Raw genomic sequence first — 25560 nt, forward strand, 5'->3', positions numbered from 1 at the left:
TGAGCCTCAACTCTCGCGGCCCGGTACCAAACCACTCACGGACCGGTCCGAGGCCCGGGGGTTGGGGACCGCTGCTTTAAAAGACATCTCCGAATGCTTTGCTGCCCCCTGCAGTCAGAAGAAGAGTGCGACACCTGTAGATGAAGGCTGTGTGTGTGTGTGTGTGTGTGTGTGTGTGTGTGTGTGTGTGTGTGTGTGTGTGTGTGTGAGAGAAACAAAGCGAGAGTCTGACCAGATTATTGATCACTTTATTGTTTCTGTACAAACAAAGAGCCGCTGCCGTCGCCGCCTCACACCCGGGAAGGATACAGCATCTGCACACAAAGAGGAAGTGCACTGTCACAATAAAACCACACACAGGAAATTAACTTCACAATACAACTACCACACAGGAAGTGCACACAGGAGGAGAAACCACAGAAGAAGTAAGCGGCGAGAAGACCTGAGACGCCTTCAGAGCATCGGTGCGGCGAGCGAGGGGGAAGATGTGGCGACGGTGGTACGAATGTGCGCGTCACACTGTGAGCAAACACCTGTGACAGGTGAGAGCTGTAGATGTGACTGAATGACTGAACGCCGTTTCTGCAAAATATTTACAAAACTGAGCCAATGAAACAAAGAGGCGGGGCTTTAACGACTCGTTACGCTCACCTGCCAACGACGCCCGTGACGCAACGACGCCCGTGACGCAACGACGCCCGTGACGCAACGACGCCCGTGGTGCAACACCACCGTTTGATCTCATCAATAAAATAAAGTTCTCAGTTCAGGGTCTGTTGGAGCTGCAACGCGAAGTCGTCAAAGGCGCCGACACTAAACCTGTAACGCAGAGCCAGTCCGACACCACGCTGCGACATCACGCTGTGACATCACGCACTGGTCAATCAGAGTTATCAGATCTGCGCTCAGCAGCATTTTTTCTCTTGGTATTTTTTTCTAAATACTGCTCAGAGCTGCAGACCCCCCCCCCCCCCCCCCCCCCCGAGCAGGAGCTGCTCTGTGTCTCACTGTAAATCTGTAAAGTACCAATAAAGACTTTTATCTACTCTCACAGCTGCACACCAGCAGAATCAGAGCAGCAGCAGCCGGGTGGAGGCGGGTGGAGGCGGTGGAGCGGCTGTCAGTCTGATGAACACGCTCTGAGTTTATCTGATGTGCAAACGTTCCTCAGCCTCACGTGTTGCTGTGTTAGTTTATTCATTTATTCAAATGTTGATAAGCTTCCTCGATGCTGCTGTCTGAAGCCACACCCCTCAGTCTCGCCATATTGACTTCCTGTTATAAACAAAGAACCTGTAAATGACGCCTCCGGCTGTGGCTGCAGCTTCATGGTGAATGAATCAAACGTAAGGACGGAGCACTCAGGTCGCGCTCTGAGCCAGAGCAGGTCAAAGTTCGCACCAACACTTTTACTCCTGAAGCGTATTGGAAACGATCTGATGGCGTGACAGGAAGCACAGAAACGCCGCGGCAGCCAAGACGTCTGCGAGGGCGTAACCCCAGCCGATCATGTGACTCACCACTCTGACTCTGTGTCCAATGGCTTTGGCCGGCAGGTTGCTGCTGAACTTTGCTCGCACCATCCCGCTGCTTCCGTGTGCCCGGGTCACCTTCCCCCAGATCACACGGGTCTTGTTGGGCTTCCCGCCGGGCGTCACCGTGTTCCTGCGTGCACACACACACACACACACACACACACTTAGAAACACGCCAACCGTAACAGTAAATGAAAGATGGCGGTGTGGCAGCTCACTTCTTGGCCTTGTAGACGTAGGCGCAGCGTTTGCCGAGGTAGAAGTCGACCTCGTCCCGGCTGTAGCAGCCCTCGAGCTTCAGCAGCGCCGTGTGCTCGCGCTGGTTCCTCAGGCCGCGCTTGTAGCCCGCAAAGATGGCCTTACTCCACAGTCTGAAAGAGAGACGGCGTCAGACCACGTCACCACCACCTGCTGACACGCCCCCAAATCTGACCAATGGAAAGAGCTGCTCATCTCCAGCCCAAGCGTGACCAAAGGTTTCACCCAAGTCAAAGCACAGCGTGCGTTTTCCACCGTGACATCAGCTGGTGGAGCTCACGCTGCCATCACACACCCTCCACATCTCTAACAGACCTTACAACATCTGAAGCAAATCAACCCTGCAGACTGATCAGACTGATCAATCAGCCCACAAACAGCTGACAGAATCAACATCATCAATAAGCTGGAGTGGGAGGAGCCACGGGTGAATGTGACCCCCGGAGGCCTCTGCCGCTCTGGACTGATAGACGTCAAGTATTGATTTATCTGCTGCGTTCTGTGCGACGTGATCAACTCACTAATCAGACACAAATGATCAATAGAACTAAAGTGAGCGGCAGAAGGTCCCAAAACAACCAATAGGAACTCGAGTGCTTATTGATCAGAGCCAGACGTGACCCACTCCCCCAGCTGATGTCACCGTGGTTACTTCACCCTTCTCCGATCTGTGAGGGTCGGAGGTCGTAACCCTGCACCTGCTTCACCCGTACGCTCCGCAGATCATCAGCAACGACACCTGACAGCGCCCACAACTGTTTCTATAGCAACAAGGACCCAACTGTAAGGTGTTTACGCGTCGACGAGGAAAACTGAGATTTAGTCACAACATCAAAGGTGTGCGAGACTGTTCACATGAGACAGAAACAAAAGCTGCTGTCACACTGAGTTACTGTCCCTGTTTACACGACTATGCGCCATCTTTGCTACTCGCTCCCTCCCAGGCTTCTGATTTTCACGTTTACACATGGACACACTTTTTCTGCCTAAAACACTCGGCGAGGCTGAGAGATTTTGATATCGCTAGCTCCGGGACGTCGGGCTAGCGATTTTGCGAGCCCTGATCTGTGAACCTCCAACCATGACATCATCACCATCAGTGTCTCTGCAGCGAGGAACAGCGTCTCTGACAGATCACGGCCTGTTTGAATAAAACTTTATTAAACCCATCCCAGAATCACTGAAGAGCAGACAGGAAGTCACTCTGCACTCACGGTTAACTCACTTCCTGTCAACACCTGTTTCAGAACTTCAGCAGGTTAAATCGCTCACACAGACATACATCATGTGACCACACAGAGTGAAATGATTGGCACTCACCTTCCAGGCATCTTGGTCGTTGTGGTCTTCTTCAGGTGAGTTCACCTGCACAGAAACAGTCACATTAACAGCTGAAACGTACTGTAGCATCACGTGATTGACGGCACCGGTAACCAGCACGTTTTCCTGAGCTCGCAGCTTTGTGCCCGCTGTGTTTTCAGAGGACACATCACCATGGCAACTAATAATATGAGTTTTTAGTGCCGGCCCTGATAACTGTAGGTTTAGTCAGCTATGACCTCACGGGTGGAGGACTGAGCGTGCTCCAACCTGTGATGCGTTTACTGTTCTTAAACACTTTATCTGGGATCAGCACGTGCCACGCTACCAGGTAAAAAGTCACGTGACTTATTCAGAGGCAGCTTGGACCACAGTGTCTGAAGTTCTCACAGAAACAGTCCCGTTCAGAATCCGTGTGATTCTGCGGTCAGCCCGTCACTGATCGATAACCGATGGCTCCCTGCATGCAGCGCGTAACATTCGGCTCTTTCCGTTTCATTATTTCACGAGTAACTACGACAATCCGAGACAGCTCCGGCCGGTGGCTCCTCTGGTTTGACCCGTTTATCGGGGGAGCTCCAGCCCGCCGCGAGCATCGGGGCTCCCACACACCCTTTCCTTACCGCACGCGTGCGGGAGCCGGCACGCGCAGCTCGGAAGCCGCTCGGTTACCCCCGGCCCTGCGCTTCGTTAGCCGAGGCTAGCTTCTCTATCCGGAGCGAATCTCCGCCATCAGCGGCTCAAACGCAGACACAGACCGACCGAGCAGCGCCGGGGCTCCTGCCCCGGCCCCCCTCGGGACTATCAGCCGCCCACCGCGCAGATTAACGGACATTTTTCAAGGATGTGCCGGCGGACATGTTGACTCTTACCTGCACCGCGTCCGCAGAGAAGGAGGAAAAGGAAGGGCGAAAGGGATGCTGGGAAATTAGTGTAAACAGAGGTGTCCGCGGAGCTGCCTGAACAGAAAGGCTCGTTTTATTTTCCCGCTTTTTAGATTTTAATGTAATCAAAGAAACAATTAAAAACACGTTTACAGAATTTCATTACACACATTTTAATAATAATAATAATAATACATGTTTATGGCTTCATGTTTTGTCTTTGTTAATGTAATATTTTTACGTTAATTTTCAAAATCCACCGCATGAACGCGCTTTATTGAATATAATATAAACAAAAAATTATGTTTGATTTGTGAGAACTAAAACTGGTAACTAACAAATGACGTCACATGCAGCAAACCTATCCAGTCTCCGCAGCCATAAACTGTTCGGACTATTTCCATCAAGCAGGAGGTTCTGCAGTATCCGGTCCGAACCAGCAGACTGGGAGACAGCTTTTTCCATCAGGCTATCAGACTGCTGCACACTTCACAGACACCTCACCTTCACTTACTTCAACATTATTACACACACACACACACAATAACTGATGGGATGTCTGTTTTTTACCATAACAACAAGATGACGTCATTGTGTATCCTTGATGTTTTCAATGATGTATATTTTTCTTCTTATTGCTCCTATGTTGTCTTGTAAAAATGTGCTTCTATCCCTGGCTCTTGCATCTTCATATAATGATGAATAAACACTCATTAATGAGGAAACCATAAAGTCACTCTTTCATCACAAGAGCATTTGGAACAGTTGAAATAATAATAATAATAATAATAATAATACATTTTATTTAAGAAAGCGCCTTTCAAAACACTCAAGGACACTGTACACAAGCAATAACAACAACAAACATAACAATTTACAAAATAATGAGGATAAAACTTTGAGCAAATAAATAAAACAAATTAAAGTAGCAGGATGGAAACATTTATGTGGAATAGGCTAATGTGAACAGGTGAGCTTTGAGTCTGGACGTAAAAAGAGGGAGGGAAGTGATGTTTCTTATCTCAAGAGGAAGGGATGATGGGGGGCAGAGCAGCAGAAAGCCCTGCGCCCCCTGGTGGCTAGCCGGGGGAAAGGGACGGTGATCTGAACCAGGTCAGAGCGGTATGAAGGCGAGAGATGATGGGTAGCCTTGAACGTGTACAAAAGTGTCTTGAAATTGATGCAGTATTTAACCAGAAGCCAGTGAAGCTGCTGCAGAGCAGGAGTGATGTGGTGCATAGAAGGAGTCCTGGTGATGATACGAGCAGCAGAGTTCTGGACACGCTGAAGCTGATGGACAGATTTTTGACTACGACCAAAAAGAAGAGAGTTGCTGTAATCGATCAGGGAAGTGACCAGGCTATGAACAAGGATGGCAGCGGCATGTGGGGAGAGAAAAGGACGGAGACGATTAAGGTTGGAAATATGCAGTGATGTCACTGACGTGGGAGTTAAAAGATAGAGTACTATCAAGGATGACACCCAGACTTTTCACACATGGGGAAACGGAGACCGGCGAGTTATTGATTGTAATAGAAAAGCTGTTAGTTGTGAATAGTGTTTGTTTAGTGCCGACCAGGAGGAGCTCAGATTTGTTACTATTGAGTTTGAGAAAATTGTAAGAGAACCACGAATTTAGTTTGGCTAAACAGAGGGTGAGGGAGGACGGGGGAGAGCAGAATCAGGTTTAGTGGACAGATAAAGCTGGGTGTCATCAGCGTAACAGTGAAACAGTAAATATTGTATTTATGAAAATGTGTCCAAGTGGATGAAAAGAAGGACAGGTCCCTGGGGCATACCTGCAACCAGAGGAAAGAAATCCTCAGCTCTGTTTCACGTGGACCTCGACATAGAAAGTGATCCATGGAGCTGGCAGGCAGGTCACCACCACACGGTACATGGCCATTTTACCAGATAACTGGTGGAGGCTCAAACAGCCTGACATTAAAGCTCTGCTTCATCTCACAGTGAAGCAGGTGTTTGAGGCTCAGGTTACACACCTGCCCACTGACACGCTGACCCGTGAAGACTGATCAACAGCTCACTCCTTAAACAGATGACCTTCGTTGTCAACAACAGGGCTGGGCTGTCGCTCCTTACCAGCTGACCACCTTCTGAACCATCCAGTGAGCTGATGCTGCCCTCTCTGCTCTCACCTGTCATTAACCTCTGTCTCTCTTCCACAGCATGTCTTTATCCTGTCTTCCTTCTCTCACCCCAACCAATCACAGCAGATGGCCCCGCCCCTCCCTGAGCCTGGTTCTGCTGGAGGTTTCTTCCTGTTAAAAGGGAGTTTTTCCTTCCCACTGTTGCCAAAGTGTTTGAAGATTTAGGCTTAAAGCTGAATTTAAATAAATGCGAAATTCAGAGCCAAGTATTTGGGAGGTGTGATTATTGCGTCTGATAAGGAATGATATGACAGAGTTTAAAGCACAATGTTATCTGGGGCCTCAGGGCTTCCTGTGAGGACGCTGTTTAACCTCACTCCAGGACACCACAGCATCAATGAGAGCACACACGGCGTGTCGTTAAAGAATCTGAAGTTAGACTGTTCTTCGTAAACGGCCCTGATGTGACACGCTGTCGCTTGATTTACAAACATACTTTGAAAAGATGTCACGAAATCCTACCGTGAAACATGATTATTGTTCTCCAGAGGAGTCATGAGTACTTTCAGTCACAAATCGGTGTTATATTATATTAGACTGCACTTCCTGTCGCAGCGTCCTGACCCGGGAACAGAGCTGCAGACGTTCACCTGTGACAAATATTTCTACTTTATTCACAGAAACACAAAAAAAAACACCAAGGAGAGAAAAACAGAAAACATAGGAAACATTTACAGTATGAACACAATCAGCTGATGGTGTTCTCGTTTTTTGGCCACGTTTTTCACCACTTCCTGTGTGCGGTGTTGACACAATAAAAGCATCAAAGCCACATTCTATTTATTTTATGACTGAAACAGCAAAAACACTCAAGTGGAAAAACAGCCGCCCACGTCACGTGACCCGCTGCTGCCACAAGACGAGCGCCTGAAGAAGAAAACATCTGTACATCATCACCTTTCTGAGACCTCTAAGCCGCCTCACCTGTCCCATCAGGTTCACTCAGGTCTCAGGTGAGTCCAGTTAAGATGAGCTGATTGGTGGAGGTGGTTCAGGGGGCGGGGCCCAGCCTACTTGTCATAATTCAGGTTGTTCAAGTTGTGCTATTGTGCTCCGTTCAGGTGACTGAGAAACAAAGTGAGGCTTCAGCAAGTGTTTAGTGTAGTGTCAGCATGCTGATGTCCTACGCCACCTGAACACAGCACCAGCCCCCTTTACTCATCTTTACAGTTTAAATTATAAACACAGTCTTCTCCTCCGGTTAGTGAAGCAGCAGCAGCTCAGATTCATGACATCACTGTACACAGAGGCCACGCCCACTGTAGGATGGCAGGATGTGCTGCAGTTCCTCTAATGTCCAGCAGAGGCAGCAGTGAGTCAGCCCCACACACGTTTACAGCCTGATACACAATGGGTCTGGCCCCTTCATGACACCTGTTTGCATTATTAGGGGTGTGGCTTCTGCCTGACAGGTGGATGGTGACACAGGCGGATGGTGACACAGGCGGCTGTAGCTGCTAGCAGTCTGCTTCACCTGAGCTGCACCTCCTGACTGTGTTTGTGCAGTTGGAGTGAGACGCTGAGCAGGTATTGCTTTGATCACTGTTGTCAAGACGAACTTTTATAAATAAAATAACAGTACAGCAGCTGTTTGCTTACTTCACTGACAGGAGAAGAAATCCCCCCCTCCCCCCATTGTTGACATGGCAACACAAACATCTCTGTTGTCGTAGTAACACCCAGGTTTCGGCCTCATATACAGAGCATCATCAGTAAATTTCTATTTACAGGATATATTTGTACACAACAGTCGGGCCACCTTTACAAGGTGAAAAACGTCCCAGCATGCAACAGAAACCACCCAATCGCCTTCAGCTGCACACGTGACAAAGGTGCGATCAGGTGATCACAAAGCCAGGTCACATGATTGACCTAAACCACAAGGACATGAGTAAAAACTGTACAGAGACGACATCCTCCTCTTCATCAGCGGCGAGATGAAGGTGTTTACCATAATAAGGACAGTTGGAGACGAGCAGAGCCGAACTGAACCACACTTTGTCCTTGCTGCTTCTTTTGGGACATTATTAACTGTTAGCAAGTAGCTCACATTTGGGTGAGTGCCCCACAATGGAAGACTGGCAGAGGCCCCGCCCCCTAAAGCAAAACTAAAAGCATAAAAAAATAAATAAAACTAAAACTAAGTAAACTATAAAAAAAAAAAAAAAAAAAAAATAAATAATTTCTTTGACAATATCAGTACTGGGCACGATCAAACCCACTACTGTAACATTAGCATTTAGCAATCATGCTATAAACTAAGCGATCGTCGACTGTTTTCAGATTAGAAACAAGCTGTTAGCTTTACCTGACTTTATCTTAGCTACCTTCTGTGGTTAGCTCGACATAAGAGTACCATTAGTGTTAGCTTTCTTTAGCAGTTAGCCATGTTAAAATAGTTACAGAACTTTTGAAATGTCAGTATTTTTAAAGCTGTGTCACATATAATATTAAGTACTGTTATCTAACAGTTCATAAAGTTAGTCTTATTATAGTCTTACCCAGAGATAGCAGAGAGCCTATTGAATTTTAGACTACTGCTTACTCGTTAGCTTAGGCCACTTCCTAGCTGTAGTTCATGTTAAGTCTGAACTCATCACGATACTTTTATAGCTACCTATTTCAAGCTAGTCTTCCAGCTAGCTGGTTTCTGTTAACAGACTGCTATGTAAGTATCAGCCTGTGTCCCTGGAAACATGACTAGCATGATCAGCGTGATCCAACACATTTACTCTGTTTTAATAGTGTTAGCCTTAACAGTCAGTTACATTTTCAGAATCGTCACTGTTAGCGACGGCTAATCTGGGAATAGTTTTCTCTTTATTATTATTTTAAACTAAGCACACTCATCTTAGCTAGGTCACCGCTAGCCATTAAATGTAGCTTACAATAAGTTTATCTTTGCCAATATTAACTTTAAGCTATATTAGCCACAAGATACATTAGTGTCATTTAAACAAAACAAAACTGCTGTTAGCTTCCGTTAGCCCTTAGTAGCACTGCAACTTTATCTCAGTGTGCAGACCGGACAGTTTCAGGTTTTATTGATCAATCAGATGTTACTGAGAACATGAAATACTTTTTAATTAAAGTGCTTTTCCTTTTCTCATTTCCTGTTTCTGTGGCAAATGTTCATGTTAAACAGGAAGTTCAGTGTGTCTGCAGCTACTGGGAATTATGAGGTTTTTTCTATTCATTGATCTGTGTGATGTCACAGACAGAAGCTCCACCCATCTACTGTTCAAGTCTTCTGCTTGTGAGATACAGCCAATCAGAATAAAGCACGTTTAAAGGCGGAGGAGCTGAACCGGCTTGTGTGAGACAGCGGCTGAGCTCAGGATGACGGGGACTCATGCTAAGCCGCTCTGTGAGAGCTAACGTATGAGCAGAACGATCCACCTAACAGAGTTTTATGGTTTTGAGTCTGTGTTTAACACTGGCTCAATAATTATGCATATTAGTTTCTAAGCTCCGCCTACACAGGTAACCAAATGCATGTAGAACTAACGTCACGCAGATGTTGAACTGCACGGATTCACCCGCTAGAGAACCTGACAAGTAGAATAAACCACCTCCCACTTTGCCTCTGGGTTATTTTTCTGACATCAGAGGATCATTTTACCTTCTTTACCTCAGACTCAGGGGGCAAAGGTCAAAGGTGGTAAGCTTTTCGCCTTGTCACATGTGTCACATGTTTCCTTTGGACCGCTGCTCAAACACAAGCAGATGTGGTTTCACGGTGAAGGCCCTCATTATTATCACTTGTAATAATCAGCACACGCAGATGGAGTAGATTAGCTCCGCCTACACCAGGTACAGCATTAAAATCTGGTCAGATTATTTGCTCCTTCCTGTCTGGTCCGCGGCTCTGTCGTCTGTGATGAGTGTAGTAGGTCCAGAGTGAAACCTCCACCTGTGAGAAGCTGATTTCTAACAAACCTTGCAGCAAGAGTAAAGATCAGTTCAGCTCGACTCGTCTCCATCACTGCCCATCAGCCACTCCCTCACCTGCAGAGCGACGGCACAGGTGGGATGGAAGCCCATTTCTGCCCACAAATGGAAACACACTTGCTGCAAACGTCTGAACGTTTTTCTCTACTTTGTATTTTGGGGGCGCTGAGCCTTTATTAGTCAGCAGAGAGCGGGCAGGAAGTGGCCGTGGGGAATTGAACCTGCACCTATCAGGTGCCTGAAGGTCTCACCTGTGAATGTTTTTTTTGTCATTCAGACACGACCTTAAATATTCGATTCATCTTTTACTTTAAAATTCATTTCAGCCGAGGTCATTGGGTAGCGTCCCCCCCCCCCCCCCGAAATGGGCTTCCATACATACAGCACTGACCAATAGGAGCTCAGAGCCGTCACTGTGGGATTGTGTCGGTGCCAGCCCCCTGCTGCAGGAGCTTCGGACACTTTCTGATGACATCATGCAGGCTTTAAGAGGCTCTGATTGGCTGGTGCAAATGGGGTGCAAATATGGCTAGATGGTGACAGACGGCCCCGGTGGGGTTGATGGCGTCGTGGGGGTCGCTGCGGTGCTGGAGTGTCGGGGCGGGGCCAGGTTGAGCAGGGCGCCGACGGTCACGGCCACCTGGGGTAGCCCTCGCTCCTCCAGGATGTGAAGAGGAAGGCACAACTGACTCTGCACAGACAAACACCACAGAAGAAGACACAGCGAGGGGCGGGGGGAACGGATGGAAAACGAAATCAACAGGTAAAATAACTGAAACCATGGCAACGCAAGGATGAAAACAAGGAACGGCAAAAACGATGGAGGAGGAAAGAAGGGGCGGGGCGTGCAGGTGGAAGCAGACAGGTGAGAGAGCTTTGAACAGAAGGGTGGGCGGAGACAGAAGGAAGCAGGCGGACGGGAAGTGTAGCGCCACAGCGGCAGAGGTGTCCGTTTTGAGCCGGCTGCCATCAAACACGTACAGATTTAATCACATTTGCACGGTGACGCACCAATCAGCACACAGCGAGGAAATATGGGAGCTTATCAGCAGGTTAATCGATCACCTGACTAACAATAACCTCGAGTTTAGCTCAGTGAGGCCTGGAAGCAGCGCCTGCAGCACCCCCTGCTGGCGGGGGAAGAATCAGGCACTGCCATGTCGTCATCGTCACAACACGCGTGAAGAAGCTCTGCTAAGGTGTGCTGGGCCACACCTCCACACCAGTGGGCCGACTGCAGTGGGAGGAGCTGGTTTCCACCAGTCCAGTGTCGGTGGGTTGCAGGCGAGTCTGAAGCGTGCTGACATCAGTTTACACCTTGACTGTGTTACCTGATGTCAGGTCTCTGTGAGGAGGATGAAGCGGCCATTGCTGGCATGGATGGAACAAACCAATCAGGAGGCAAAGACCTCCAGGTGTGTTTGAAAGAGACAAGTGAGTCGAGCGGCTTTACTGAACTTTATTGACGGACTCTAAAAGGACCAGAGCAGAGGCACAGGTCTACAAAACACTCATCCTCACTCTTCATCGTAGAACAATCCCATCCTGTGTGACGCTCCGGCTCGCTCCGGCCGGTTGGAGCTGCAGGAAACCCGCCCACGTCGAGGCCGAGTCCCCTCCCACTGCAGGATGCCTCTTTGTTCTGCTCGAGTTTCCGCCGAAACAAGACAAGAGCGATGGCGAGGCCATCACAGGTCGCTGTCCTGACCCTGGCTTCACCTGCAGATGGCGTGCTGCTAGTCCTGCAGTGGGAGGAGTCTCCAGAGCCTCGGTCCAGGTGACACCGAAGGGTCCTGCGCTTCGCCCGGAGAGCCACCCGGGAGGTCAGGCATCAGACCACAAGTGAAGCGCTGATGTGGTGCACAGAGGTCGTTTCCAGGGAGACGCGTTTCTGATGGGAGGGGCTGACTGAACACTTCAAACAGTAAAAAATGGAGCGTAAGGCACGGGGCAGAACGCCAACAGGCGAGCGTGAGGGCGAGCTGTGGGGGATCGAGGGGTCACATGGTCCTCTGGCTCCAACACTCCACTCTGCTGTGCCTCACACCTTCTACCTGCCCACTGGGCGGAGCATCGTCACCTGGAGTCATTTAAAGTCACTGACGCCTTTAATCTAGGCGAGGGCACTCAAAGGGTCACGGGGGGGGGGGGGGGGGGGGGCTGGATGTTCATCGTCAGCGTCTGTTACTCAGCGAGGAGGCTGCGACACGCACACCTGTACAGGTGAGAGAGGCTTACGGATGATTTCAGAGCCAATGGGAGAGCATTTGATCCAGCTGCTGGAGTGAACTCGATGTTCCTCTGAGCCCACAGCTGATTGGCCGAGGACAGACGCTCTAACACGCTGATCATGCTAGTCATGTTTGCAGGGACACAGGCTGCGTCTTCACCTTTGACCTGAACACGTCTACGGGGCCAGGAGCCTCAGGAGCAGCGTCAGGTCCCGCAGATGGGCGTGTCTGCAGACTAGGCGCCGCTGCTGTACGTGTCAGGAGACAGACGGACCAATGGGAGCCCGGCTCTCCTCCCCAGTTTTTGTGCTAAGCTAACATAACCTGAAAGGTGGCAGTACGACAGATCCAGGGCGGGACTCCTGCTGTGGTGAACGGAGACTGAGGGGGACGTTGCTGGGAGAAATTCACGCCCGCTGCGTGCAACTCGGCGAGATCGCCCTCGGCGTCAGACGTGCGGCGCCAGGTGCACATAAATGGCGCACAGCACCGACATGACAGACAGGTAAAAGAGGGCGAAGCCGGCCAGCTGCACCTGAGGGGACAGGCTGACCAGGGGAGGAGCCATGGAGAGCAGCACCTCCACTGTGGCATAAACCCCGCCCCCTTTCCCCTCCAGGACGTCGCCCACTGAACAGAGATGGTCCTGAGTGCGTGTGGGGTGAGATGGACACGGTGGAGGAAGAACAGAGAGACGCAGGGAAGGAGGAGGGAGCGATGAGAGGATGACAGAGAGGAAGAGAGGCGTTAGTAGAAGAAGAAACGTCAAACTTCACCATCAGTCGTCCGGCCGATTGGTCAATAAACCGCACGCATGTTTATGAATACTCAGCCCCGCCCCATCAGTCATGGCGGCGTGCTGCAGATCGGACGGTTTAACGACAGCGTCCGCAGCAGAGGCCGAACCCAGGCTGAGCCGGGGTCAAAGGTCACTCTCAATAAATCATTAAAGACATCGGCTCGTCTGGCAGGAGGACTGATGGGGAACATTTGGATTCGCTGTCGTTCGTCACTCAGGTGTGCGTGGTACCTGTGGGACTCCGATGCGGCGACACGCCTCCAGGAAGTTCTCCACGTTTCTGCGGCACTTGGCCATGGTGAGTTTGGGCTGCGGGCAGACGGGACAGTCAGCGGCACACCTGAACAGCAGCGCACACATTAACACTTTACTCACCACGGCGGGGGAGGGGACGTGGATGCTGGGGACGGACCGCGGCCTCACGTGATTGGCCAGGTGACAGAGAACCACGCCGTCCGTCAGGGCTGCTCCGAGGTCGCTCGGCAGTGACACTTTGAGACGAGCCTCGATGTTCTGGAGGGAGAGAGAGGGCGGATCAGTCACCTGTGAACAGGGTAACCCACCCCAGGTGAGTGCAGGTACGCACCTTCCTGAGCTGCTCCACCACCTCCACGTCCTCTGCAGCAAGAGGAGGAGCGGCGGGAGCCTCCTCCCGGCTCGGAGCAGCAGACGTGTCACCTGGAGGACAGAGAGGGAACAGCAGTCACACACCTGACAGGTGAGTGAGGCTGAGGACACGCCCCCACAGGACCTCACCTTTCCTCTTCTCCTCCTTCTGCCCGAGCCGGAACAGGAAGCTCTCTGGCCGCAGATTGGTAGTTCGACAGGAGGCCACGCCCCCCGAGCTGGGGTAAGACGGCGACTGATTGGCTGAAAGAAGAGAAAATCCAGGTGTGAGCGGGAGGCAGGCGAACACCGGGGAGGGGAGGGGCTTCGGTAAACTGTCGGTCTTACCTGTAGGAGAGAGAGCAGCTCGGTCCTCGCCCTGTGGGACAACACAACACAGTCACACAGCTGGACACACCTGGAGGTCAGTGCGAGCCAGCGAGCTGCAGGTGTGTCAACGCTAATGATGTCATTCAGGTAAAATACTGATTAACATTCAGTGGAATCACTCAAATACTCTCCACAGGTATTTCTGATCATGTGACTGAAAACAGCTGCTCTGGGGGCGGGGCCGAGACCTTTCCTGAAACAGTGAAATGACGTCTGTAACTGGGACGTCCTGCAGCGGACACCGAGCCTCATTCACCAAACACGCGTCAAACATGAACGACAGCGAATCGCAGTCATGTCTCACTTTAATGAGAAAGAACGCCACAGGACGCTCGGCTTCCACGGCAGCGGTTAAAACCACAATGAGGCTCGTCCACACGTACACGGTATTTTTGAAAATGAAGATTTTCCGTTTTCGTTTTAAAAAATAATCCCGTCCACACATAAAAGCCAAAAACGAAGGAAAACGCTGCTAGGAACATGCCAAAGCAGCAGGTGGCGCTATATCCCTATCCGTGTAGAAATGTTGGCCAATCAGAAGTCTAGAAGCCTCGGTGGGAAAAAGTAAACAAAGCTGGGGCATAGAAGCAGAACGAGTCGTATGTGTGGAGGGACAGTAACTGTGTGTAAGCATGTAAACACTGCAGAGACAAGTAACAGTAACAGTATTGTAGAAATTCATTTCACCGAAACAATAACGTGGCGCACAGTGTGACGTCAAAAAAAGCGCACACCTTTGACGCTGCGCTTTCTGCGTTTTTCTCGTCCACACGTAAACGCAAAAACTGAGTTTTCAAAAATATCCACCCTGGCCGGAGTTTTTAAAAATCTCCGTTTTCAGTGACCGAAAACGCCGTTTACGTGTGGACGAAAGGTGCAAACGTATAGAAACATCTGTGTTTTCAAAAATACCCGGGTGCGTGTGGACGTAGCCTGAGACTCATGGAAAAACAAAAAGACCTGAGCGCAGACGGAAAGAGGAGGAAGTCAGCAGACAGGCAGCACCTGACAGACGACTGGTCTACGATCGTCGCCATGTCCAACGCCGTTCGGCCTCGTTAACGTCATCATGTTTGTTTTGGTTTTTTCGACTTTTTGCAAACTGAAACGGACCAAAGAGAAACGCCGTGCAGCGAGACGCCTCGAAGGACCGTCCAAGGTTTGGTGAGTGAGGCCCGGTGACACCTGGTGTTGCTAATGAAATATTGTAACGACAAACCGCCGACTCCGCCTCCTAGAAACTGCCTCACTTTGAAGGTCAAACATGTGGACACAGTGCAGTACCTGCAGCAGACAGGAGGTGGCGCTATCAGAAGCGTGAGAATAACAGCCGTCTACAGACAGTCCAGCCACAGACTGAGACACAGACAAACAGACAGGGGAGGGGCCAAATAAAAAGAAAGGAAGAGCAGTGATGTCAGTGAACGTTGCGTCCAGCGGGGACGGACGCGTGGAAGGCGTGTGTCACCTGTCTGTGTGAGCCAGGTCGCCTCTTTATCGTGTTTGTGTCGAAGTCGATCTCAAACACCAGGACACACTGACACACAGACAGACACGCAGACAGACAGGAAGGAAGGCGGCGAGGGCGGAGATAAGAAGAAAGGGGGAGGAGCAAACTGAGGAGGAAGTGAAGATGAGGAAAAAAGAAAAGGGGAAGAAGAAGAAGAGAAGAAGAAGTAGTTAATGCAGAGATTCAGGTGTTAATGACGTGCAGGTGCTTTCAGCTCATCGACAGGTTCAGGAAACGCTTCGCACAAACGCAGCCTGAGCTCAAACGACCACCTCAGTCTCTCCACAGGAAGTGCCGATGCTCACGGGACACACCCACAGCGTTAATCACCTCTGGGTCCGACGGCTCCAGTGAGACGATCAGTGTTTGTTCTCCTGGCTGTGACAATAACGTTTTTCTAAGGATTTGCGAGCGCCGCTGTTACGTCGGTGATGTTTAGAGACCAATGAGGTCGGCTGACACGTAACGATGCTACAGACGCAGAGCGGCCAGACTGTCGGGCGGAGACAAACATCACCATGTGACAGGAAGTAGATGCTGAAAAGACCAAACTGCACCTGAGAGAGTAACCGCTGCTGCTCGGGTTGCTCCCGAACCAGTTTAAACCAGTTCATGGACGCGCCGTGTGACTAACGTGTCATCACCACAGTCACAGCAGCCACTCAGAGCCCAGAGGAGGAGATAGGAAAGGGGTAAAGGAAGAGGATAAGGACAGGTGGTGCTGGGTGGGGCTTAGAGGAAAGGTGGACAGGTGTGTTCATGCTGATTCAGTCCTCAGAATCCCTCGGGTTTGTGTGCTTTTTCAAAATAAGAGCGCTCTGCTAGCACAAGCTAATGCGGCTCTAGTGCGAGAAGATCTGCTCGAGCGTGGGGTCAAAGTGAGAGAAACACGTCTGTCTCACCTCGACCTTTAACCTTCATTCAAGTTTGTCACTGATCTAGAGCTCCTCCATGTCACGACATCAATCAAAACTTTGACCGTGGCGCCGTTCACGTGGTTCATACAGCGGCGAGAAGCCAACCACGAGATGAAACCCGATAATCAACCTTGTCAAACATATTTACAGACGAGTTTCACACGCTCGAGAGACCACAACACTGAGCAGCTGATAAACATGTTTACAACAACACGACGAGGAAACAGACGCAGGTTACCGCCATCCTCCAAACCTTCCTGCACACAGACCCGAGCGATCCTGCTTTGAAAATCAGTTAGTAGCTGTTGGGGGCGGGGCCATACTCTTACCATGAACAGGGCGGAGTCGTCTGTGTGGGTGGAGCGTCGGGAGGGGTAGACGTTCTGAGCGCACAAACAGACACCACAGACACACAAACACATTAACAAACACCAACATACAGGTGAGAGCGTGGCGAATGAGGGGTGTGGCTTAAACAGGGGCGGAGCTAGACTCACTGTGCGAGCTTCTAATAACCATCGTTATTAGAAGGTCGTTACCTGCTGTCTGACTCGTGCAGCTTTACGTTTTCTCTCAGATATTTGGAACAAAAGCGATTTTCCACATTGCTCCCATGTCAGAGGTCAGAGGTCAGAGGTCATGCGTGCTTGGCTCCACAGTTTGAAACACTCAGCTCTCAGCACCGGTCAGATGGGACAGATCAGCGAGTGAGGGAGTCGCCCTGGGTCACCATGGGCTGTGGAGGCGGGGTTAACTTACGAGACAGACCTGACCCCGACAGGATGACCCTTGACCTCCATGTCTTCATTTATCTTTGTTAGACGTTTGAAAGTGAACGCACGTGCCGATAAAAACCAACTAATCGCGCCCACACTCGCCCACACTCACACACACACACACACACACACACACACACAAACTCACCTCTGTGTCAGGACTGGACTTCGTGGGACTCGGAGCTGCTTTATGCTGAAAAGCATCAACAGAGTTTCGATCAATAACAGCTGATCAGCGATCAATAACGTGCCGTCACCAGTTAAACTGGTGCCGTTCGTACCTTGGCGTGTCCGCTCATGTTGTCCCTCTGCAGCGAGCGGTTCTTCTGCCGCTCCTCGTCGTACCTCATGGCGGCGAGCTGCGCCTCCCTCCTCATCCTCTCCACGCCGCCTCTCTGAGGACACAGACCATCAGTGCTGCTGCAGCTGTGCTCAGCTTCCACCTCACAGGTAAGAGGACGCCTTACCTGTCCGTGTGAGCCGGATGCGGCCGCGGCGCTATCGACTACACCCCTGAGAGACGGGAGTTGACACAGTAAGCGAGACAGGAAGCCAGACAGGAAGTGAAACGAGCAGGTGTGATAAAGGTGAACGAGGAGCGTACCTGCTGTGTCTCCTCGGGTCTTCCATCCTCGAAGAGCCGCTTTTCACAGGAGAACCCTGAGCACAGAGACAGGAAGTCACACAGGGTTTTCACAATAAGATTTTACACCACATGTAATTATCAGTTTATACCTCAAACCACCGACAGACTCGACCTTTGACCTTTCAGAAGTCTGTGTAAAAAGGCTTACTGTAAAGACTGTAGTTAAAAGACAGTTTGGGTGCATGTGAGTCGCAGGTGTGACTTCCTGTGGGCGGAGCTCTCACCTCTCTGGTGATGCGTCTCTCGATGTAAGCCATGAACTGAGAGCTCAGGCTGGTCCTGTCTCCTCCCCCACGACTCCTCCCCTCCTCCTCCTCCTCCTCACCCGCACAGCTGTCGATGAAGTCGATCTGCTCCGACTCCCCATCTGACACGAGAAGCACCAATCAGCTGCATCGATCAGCACATTCACACTCTGGCAGCTGTGGAGCGCTAACTTCCAACCAGCTGATGGAGACGTCTGTACAGGTGAGAGCTTCTACCAGGTTCACCTGTCCTAACCATGAGCCTCGTCTGATCTGAAGCGATGATGCTGAAGCAGGCGGAGCCTTTCACTAACACGCTCGGCTTCATCGTCCTCAGCAGCGTGCCGGGCTCGGGTGCGTTTGTTTTACCGCCTCAATCTCTAAACTGATGTGAGATCAGAGAAATGCTCACATGTGCCATTGGGCAGCGCCGCTCCTCCTGCCGCGCCTCCTCGCTGCCTCTGGTCTCGGCCGATGTCGGCCACTCGCTGCGGCAGCTCCGACAGCTCCTCTGAGGCCTGCACAGAGGAGACAGGCGTGAAATCAACACCAGCAGGCTGTGATGGGTGGGTCTGATCTCTGATCGTTTAGCAATGCCTGACGGGCTCGTCCTGGTGTGACATTTATCTGCTACAGCAGGTCATGTAAGAATCCTCCACTGTTACAGGGTCAGAGGTCAACAGGGGTCAAGATGGAGGAAACGCGACGTCGACTCATTAAACTAAAAGAAAACAAAACATCGAGGCTGCCAGGACGAAACACTCACACTGTGTGTGTGTGTGTCTGCGTGTGTGTGTGTCTGCGTGTGTGTGTGTCTGCGTGTGTGTGTGTCTGCGTGTGTGTGTGTTTGTGTCTGTGTGTGTGTGTGTCTGCGTGTGTGTGTGTCTGTGTGTGTGTGTGTCTGTGTGTGTGTGTGTCTGCGTGTGTGTGTGTGTGTGTGTCTGCGTGTGTGTGTGTGTGCGTGTGTGTGTGTCTGTGTGCGTGTGTGTCTGCGTGTGTGTGTGTGTGCGTGTGTGTGTGTCTGTGTGTGTGTGTGTCTGTGTGTGTGTGTGTCTGCGTGTGTGTGTGTCTGTGTGTGTGTGTGTGTGTCTGCGTGTGTGTGTGTGTGTGTCTGCGTGTGTGTGTGCGTGTGTGTCTGCGTGTGTGTGTGTGTGCGTGTGTGTGTGTCTGTGTGCGTGTGTGTCTGCGTGTGTGTGTGTGTGCGTGTGTGTGTGTCTGTGTGTGTGTGTGTCTGTGTGTGTGTGTGTCTGCGTGTGTGTGTGTCTGTGTGTGTGTGTGTGTGTGTCTGCGTGTGTGTGTGTCTGCGTGTGTGTGTGTGTGCGTGTGTGTGTGTCTGTGTGTGTGTGTGTCTGCGTGTTTGTGTGTCTGTGTGTGTGTGTGTGTGTGTCTGTGTGTGTGTGTGTGTGTCTGCGTGTGTGTGTGTCTGCGTGTGTGTGTGTTTGTGTCTGTGTGTGTCTGCGTGTGTGTGTGTCTGTGTGTTTGTGTGTCTGTGTGTGTGTGTGTGTGTGTCTGCGTGTGTGTGTCTGCGTGTTTGTGTGCATGTGTGTGTGTGAGTGTGAGTGTGTGTGTGTGTGTGTGTTTGTGTCTGCGTGTGTGTGTGTGTGTGTGTCTGTGTGTGTGTGTGTGTGTGTCTGTGTGTGTGTGTCTGTGTGTGTCTGTGTGTGTGTGTGTGTGTGTGTGTGACCTCGTTGCTCAGCCATCTCTTGTCTCCGCTGTCGACGCTGTTGAAGCCGGAGTCGAGCGCGCCGTAGGGACGCCCGGGGTAAAGCTCATCCACACTGATGGGGCAAAGTGAGAGAGTCAAAGGCTTTTATTGTGAAAGAGCAGCAGCTTTCGTGTGTGTGTGAGTGCAGACCAGGAGCTGAAGGTCAGAGGTCGTCTGTCGTACTCGGGCAGGTCCGGCGTCGTCTTGCTGGCCTCCAGATTCAGGTACTTAAATATGTGAACTTTCCCTTTAATGCAGATCTGCAGACAGGAAGCAGACGTTAGCTCTGAACCGCCACCTGCACGGGGACGCCTGCGAGGTCACTTCCTGCATACCTGAGCGGGCGGGGTCTGCAGCGGGTTGTTGTCGAGGACGATGGTCTGCAGCTGCGTGAGGCGGCGGTAACAGACGGGGATGGAGGTCACTTTGTTACAGGAGAAGTCGAGACGCACCAGAGGCAGCTCGGCCAGCTCTGCAGGGACGACCAATCAGATTACTCCACGAGCCATCACGCTGCACTTCCCAGGTTTGACAACACAATGACTCAATTCTCTACTTATGGTTCCATCTGATCTTTTCCACTTATCAGAGAGCTGGAGGGGTGGAGCCTATCCCAGGTACCATAGGGCGAGAGGCGGGGCTAAATACTACTAATGTGAACTTTATTAATCCCTCCACGGAAACAAGTCCTCTGCATGCTGCGTTTTACTGGAAACATATTTACAAGACTGAAAAACACTTTGATTCTATCGAGGAAATTTGTCATCACTGAGGTCAGAGAAGTTACTCTTGATCCAGAGATGTTATTAAAGACACATCTGGTTAAATGTTATTAAAGACACATCTGGTTAAATGTTATTAAAGACACATCTGGTTAAATGTTATTAAAGACACATCTGGTTAAATGTAAGAAAAATATTGATCCTCTTTGTACTGTTTGCAGCAGAGGAAACAATCTGAGTTATTTTGGGAATGCACGTAAACACATGTGCTTTGGATCGATCTGAATAATTTCATAAACACCAAAATTGATCCCTCATGTAAACTGAAGTTGCAACATATTCTCTTTGGCCTCTCACATACCCACAAAATAACTCCAGGAAATAAATATTATCAATCTTCTGATTATTTTTGCCAAATTTCACAAACATTGTACAAAATCTTCTCAACAGCGTCCAAACAGCTTTGTTTTTAAAGCCCTGATTGATCTGGAGAATCTTAACAGTTCTGACTCCAAAGCGTTTAAAACACACGAGCTGTGTCGAACGTTTAGTTTCACTTCACTTACATGTTGTTTATTTACACCTTGAGCACTTTTTCAGTCATTTTGTTTATTTGTTTTCTCCTAAAGTAAACTTTTTTGTTTACGTACGTAACTTGTCAAAGATACTGCACGCTGTGAAATCTTCTATATTCTTGCGATCGTGGGGTGACCCCTCTACCTTCTGAGCTGTCCCTGTCCTGGACAGGTCGCCAGTCTGTTGCAGGGCTAACAGAGACCATTTGCAGCTCACCCCACTCACTGCCGGTCTGTGGACCGTAGGAGGAAGTCGGAGTACCCGAACAGACGCCACACAGACACAGGCCCCGCCCACATGGGAACCCAGGACCTTCTTCGAACAGTGCTAACCGCCGCGCTGAAAACCCTGAAATGATCGGTCCATTAGCCAAAGTCACGTGACCGACTCGCTGCCCTGGCAGAGCGTTCCTCCCTCACGATGGCCACTAGTGGACAATCGCAGTACTGCACGTGTTTTTACTGTCTCCTCATCCTGGAGGAAAACTAAAGAAACCAGGACGACCTATGACTGTGGATCTACGCTGCGCCCAGGCAGCTTCATCAGATCCCTGAACGTGGCGTGGAGTATCGCCTCGCACTGCCGCCGGGACTGACCGCCATGTGTGGTTTTGATCTGGGTGGATAAATTTAAATGAGCTGTGCTGAGCGCCGCAGTCGCTGTGGAGCGTCAGCGATTGGTGTGATTCTGTTAAACACAAACGACTGTTTTTACCTGCTGGGTGGGCGTGTCCCCGTAGCTCTGACGTCAGGTGATTTTACTACTCAGCTGTAAAGAAACGAAACCTGACTCGCCGTCAGAACTCGCTCAGGATTTCACAGACGAGTCGAGACAAGCAGAGAAATGTGGCGGCGACTGAGCTGTGAGAGCGAGCAGCTCTTTGGAAAGATAACAGGAAGTGCCGCGGCCGCTTTGAAACCTGAACACGACGGCGGCGCTTCGAGCCGCTGCTGTTCGGCCTGTGTGATGATTTTAATCACATCGCTTTGACGGGTGGAGATTCACGACGCTGATGTTGGGGTCAGAGGTTAAAACTGCAGCTCACCGTCTGCACGGGGGAGGAGCTCCACGCTCACACAGGAGCACCAGACCCATCAGTGGGTTAGTCTGGTCTGAGCCACGCCCTCTGCCATGGGCTGACTGACAGCTCAGGGGGAGGAGCTTAGATTGGCAGCGCGATGTTTTATTCCAATTTAACCTGCAGTCATTTCTCAGGGCCTGAGTCAGCTGATCGGCTGACACAGAAACAATAACTGATCAATAAGTAACAGAGCGCAGACTCCAGGCTGTGAATGCAGCGTCACCATGGTTTCACGCGTTTGTGTACCTGGTGGCAGTCGGACCAGGTGGTTCCTCCTGATGTTCAGGTCTCTCAGAGCCTCCAGCTGGCCCACCTGAGCAGGCAGAGTCTGGATCTCGTTGCAGCTCACATCCTGTGGGCGATCAAAGATAACGATAATCAATAAGCGCTGCGATCGGTCAGCGAGGATGGCGATGTGCGGCGTGAGAGGACCGACCAGCTCGGTGAGGTGCCTCAGCTGTCCCAGCTCCTCCGGCAGAGAAACCAGCTTGTTGTTGCAGGCGATCAAAACCTTCAGAGGGAGGCCGCAGACGACGGCGGGCAGCACCGACAGCTGGTTCCGACTGAGGGGAGGGGCATTAAGAGGGGCGGGGTCAGAGACACAGGCATCCAGCTGTAAACATGTGACAAGTGTGCATGTGACAGAGAACAGAGGAAGAGGAGCACTACGAGACAAAACAGAGTGAGACAAAGAAAAAGACGATGAAGAGCAGAGAGGAAGAGGAAGAGGAGACGCTTCCAGACTCCTCCTGGTCCTGCTGATCACACCAAAAGTGGGCTTCATGTTTCCCACCAATAAAATCAGCAGTGAGCAGCACCCACAGGTCACCCACAGCAAAGCACGCCACAAGGTGAGGACTGAGAGCACTTCCTGTTTGGTGCCGTCTGACAGAGTGTGGAGCTCGTGATAAATGAAACAGACCTGAGGTGTGTGTGTGTGTGTGTGTTTGTGTGTGTGTTACCTGAGGTTCAGGTAGGTAAGCGCCTGCAGGTTGAGCAGGCCGTCAGGCAGCGACCGCAGACAGTTCTGGTACAGGTTCAGACTCTCCAGAGACACGAAGAGACAAACCTCAAGAGGAAGCTCCGACAGCCGGTTACGAGACAGATCTGCACACGCACACGCACACACACACACACACACACACACACACGGTACAGGTTAACCCGAGATCACACACACGTGTTCCTGAAGCTGCTGGTGACCCGCACACACGGAGCTCACACATGCAGGAACATGACCCACCTGCAGAGCGCTGAGGGGACGCTCGTCCCTGCTCACTCTGCTCACTCTGCACACACAGAAGTGTGAGATGCTCTGAGATAGGCGATGTTGTGACTCTAAAGCAGAGATACAGAGGAGCTGAGGAGGACAGCACTGAGGTGAGGATCATGTGACCGTGAAGCAGCTGTGAAGCCTCAGCTCAGAGAGAGGAGGAGCCTGGACAGGTATGGATTTGTTGTGCTGATACAACCCTGCATGGCTCAGGATCCGGGAGCAGTCCTCCCCCTCATCCAACATCAGCCTGGTCATCGCACCTGGGCGGCAGCGCTCACTCAATTCATGTCACACACGCAAACACTCGTCTTTGTTTGTTTCCGGTCTCGTGCTTCCCGAGTGTGTCCAGGGAGATGACGAAACCCAATCAAACACGTTAAACTGTGACGTCATTGCAGGTTACGTACAGCGAATATCGGTTTGGGTGCAATTTAGAGTGAATGAAAGGAGCACGCGCAGCATCAGCATGGCGGGCTTCGATCAGCTGATCGATAATCAATGCTGTTTGTTCTGTTTGTTCTGCTCGGCACGCCGGCCCGGGCAGGCGGAGCCGCCTCTGTGTCCTCCTGGCTCGTTATCTAATCAGAGTCGAACAAAACAAAGCCAGCCAGGTGTGTGGTCACCTTTGGGCCCCCCGCGGGTGGTCAGCCGGTCAGCCCCGGTGACCCCGCACGCCTCCTCCGCAGTATTTACAGGCTGTCGGGGGCAGAGCTAACAAGCTAACATGCTAACAAACAAGCTGGCAGGTGAAGCGGCACGAGCCGTCACCTCTGAGATCAGGTGACAACCTCTCAGCCTCGCCGCAGTGAGCCGCAGTGAGAGCCGTTAACCGCAGCTTTAAACCCGGCGGCAGCACCCAGGTAACCGCGCTAACCCTGCTAACATGCTAAGAGCAGCTTACCGGGCTCAGACCCGAACCGTCCGGTACAAAAACGCCTCTGCCGGCGGGCTCGGTCCCCGGATTCACTGCGACTGCCTGTCTGCGCCGGTACTCTCCGCTCGGAGAGCCCGGTAAAGGCAGCGGAACCCCGACACGGTGCCGATTTCTGAGTTCGATGTTTGTCACAACACCGGCCTGACGGTGTCCCAGCCTACCCGCAGCCTCAAACCCGACTTCCCCAAAGCACTCCGGACTAAGCCACCGCCCGCGGCCCGCTATACACGGCCCGCCGCCGGGCGGTTCACTCACCGGCCCTGGTGGTGTCGGTCAGGTCGTGGTTGGCGGCGCACCGGGGGAACTCCTTCAGCTTCCTGCCGCTCAGGTTCAAGCTCCCGGTGGCCGCGGCTTCGTCCAGCGCTCGGTCCAGAGAACGGTTCCAGGGCGCCGGGCCCAGTCCGTTACTATTCCCGGTGCCGCCGCCCCCGATGGTGAAGCTGAGTCCGGCGCTGTCCGCAGAGCCCAACAACACCGAGGCCGCCATTACACGCTCCGGCTGTTAGCTCGGTGCTAACGGCTAACTCCCACCCTAAAGTCCAGGCCGGAGCATGCGCATTGCGGCGCTGGACAACAAGACGAAGCGAGCAATGCTGTAGTATTACTGCAGTACTACTACTTTAGTACTGCTATAGTGCAGCTGCAATACTACTGTAGTATTATTAGTACTGCTGTAATACTGTCATCTATACACTATACCACTATAATTTAGTACTAGTGTAATACTACTAGTCAAACTGCAATACTACAGTACTATTAGATAAGATATGTAACTCTTTATTGTCATTGCAGTCATACATAGTACAGTAGTGCAATGAAGTTGGAAAACTGTCCTACGTCGGCACTACATGTAACACAACACGATACAATACATAATAAAAAGAAGAATAAGTGTATTTGTATTGCACACTGTTATTATTGCACATTAATCATTATTGCACCTTGTTATAAATATAAATATTATTATTGTTACTGTTTTTACCGTTGCTACCTCCCCCCTAAAAAAGTCCAGGGAGGTAGCCAATCAGGT

General features: G+C 51.0%; 2 protein-coding genes across 6 annotated transcripts; both read right to left on the reverse strand.

Annotated features, from left to right (window-relative positions):
• Positions 1-232: 232 nt before the first annotated feature.
• rpl35a (ribosomal protein L35a) lies at positions 233-4068 on the reverse strand. Its single transcript, XM_006809178.3, has 5 exons — positions 3986-4068; positions 3114-3158; positions 1754-1906; positions 1521-1665; positions 233-314 (listed from the first exon to the last, which is right to left on the reverse strand). The coding sequence occupies exons 2-5, from the start codon at positions 3122-3124 to the stop codon at positions 291-293; spliced, it is 333 nt and encodes a 110-aa protein (XP_006809241.1). The 5' UTR covers positions 3125-3158; positions 3986-4068; the 3' UTR covers positions 233-290.
• Positions 4069-6758: 2690 nt separating this feature from the next.
• Positions 6759-25088, reverse strand: lrch3 (leucine-rich repeats and calponin homology (CH) domain containing 3). 5 transcript variants are annotated; one of them, XM_087851357.1, is made up of 21 exons: positions 24786-25088; positions 23283-23427; positions 22757-22883; positions 22567-22672; positions 20277-20413; positions 20092-20201; positions 19921-20014; positions 18649-18754; positions 18216-18358; positions 17950-18005; positions 17813-17858; positions 17627-17740; positions 17494-17538; positions 15611-15679; positions 15427-15498; positions 14101-14131; positions 13903-14016; positions 13733-13824; positions 13522-13659; positions 13378-13455; positions 12262-12993 (listed from the first exon to the last, which is right to left on the reverse strand). In XM_087851357.1, the coding sequence occupies exons 1-21, from the start codon at positions 25015-25017 to the stop codon at positions 12796-12798; spliced, it is 2253 nt and encodes a 750-aa protein (XP_087707483.1). In that variant the 5' UTR covers positions 25018-25088; the 3' UTR covers positions 12262-12795. The 5 variants fall into 5 exon arrangements, with proteins under 5 accessions (XP_087707481.1, XP_087707480.1, XP_087707483.1 ...); XM_087851356.1 differs by adding an exon at positions 16899-16952 and having other exon boundaries at positions 17627-17858; XM_087851355.1 differs by lacking the exons at positions 12262-12993; positions 15427-15498; positions 15611-15679 and adding exons at positions 6759-10807; positions 16899-16952.
• Between the last annotated feature and the right edge of the window lie 472 nt (positions 25089-25560).

This window comes from Neolamprologus brichardi, chromosome 14, assembly GCF_056152115.1.
Source record: "Neolamprologus brichardi isolate AB-2024 chromosome 14, ASM5615211v1, whole genome shotgun sequence".
In the NCBI taxonomy this organism is placed as follows: Eukaryota; Metazoa; Chordata; class Actinopteri; order Cichliformes; family Cichlidae; genus Neolamprologus; species Neolamprologus brichardi.

Excerpts from the sequence above, each read along its gene's own strand:
- lrch3 (XM_087851356.1), bottom strand. The coding sequence starts at position 25,017 with ATGGCGGCCTCGGTGTTGTTGGGCTCTGCGGACAGCGCCGGACTCAGC. Across the intron at positions 20,414-22,566 it reads CCTGGTCCGACTGCCACCAG|AGCTGGCCGAGCTGCCTCTG; the intron begins GTACACAAACGC and ends TCGTCCCTGCAG. Across the intron at positions 18,755-19,920 it reads AGAGATGGCTGAGCAACGAG|GCCTCAGAGGAGCTGTCGGA; the intron begins GTCACACACACA and ends TCCTCTGTGCAG.
- rpl35a (XM_006809178.3), bottom strand. Across the intron at positions 1,666-1,753 it reads TACGTCTACAAGGCCAAGAA|GAACACGGTGACGCCCGGCG; the intron begins GTGAGCTGCCAC and ends GTGTGCACGCAG. Across the intron at positions 315-1,520 it reads TTGGACACAGAGTCAGAGTG|ATGCTGTATCCTTCCCGGGT; the intron begins GTGAGTCACATG and ends CTTTGTGTGCAG.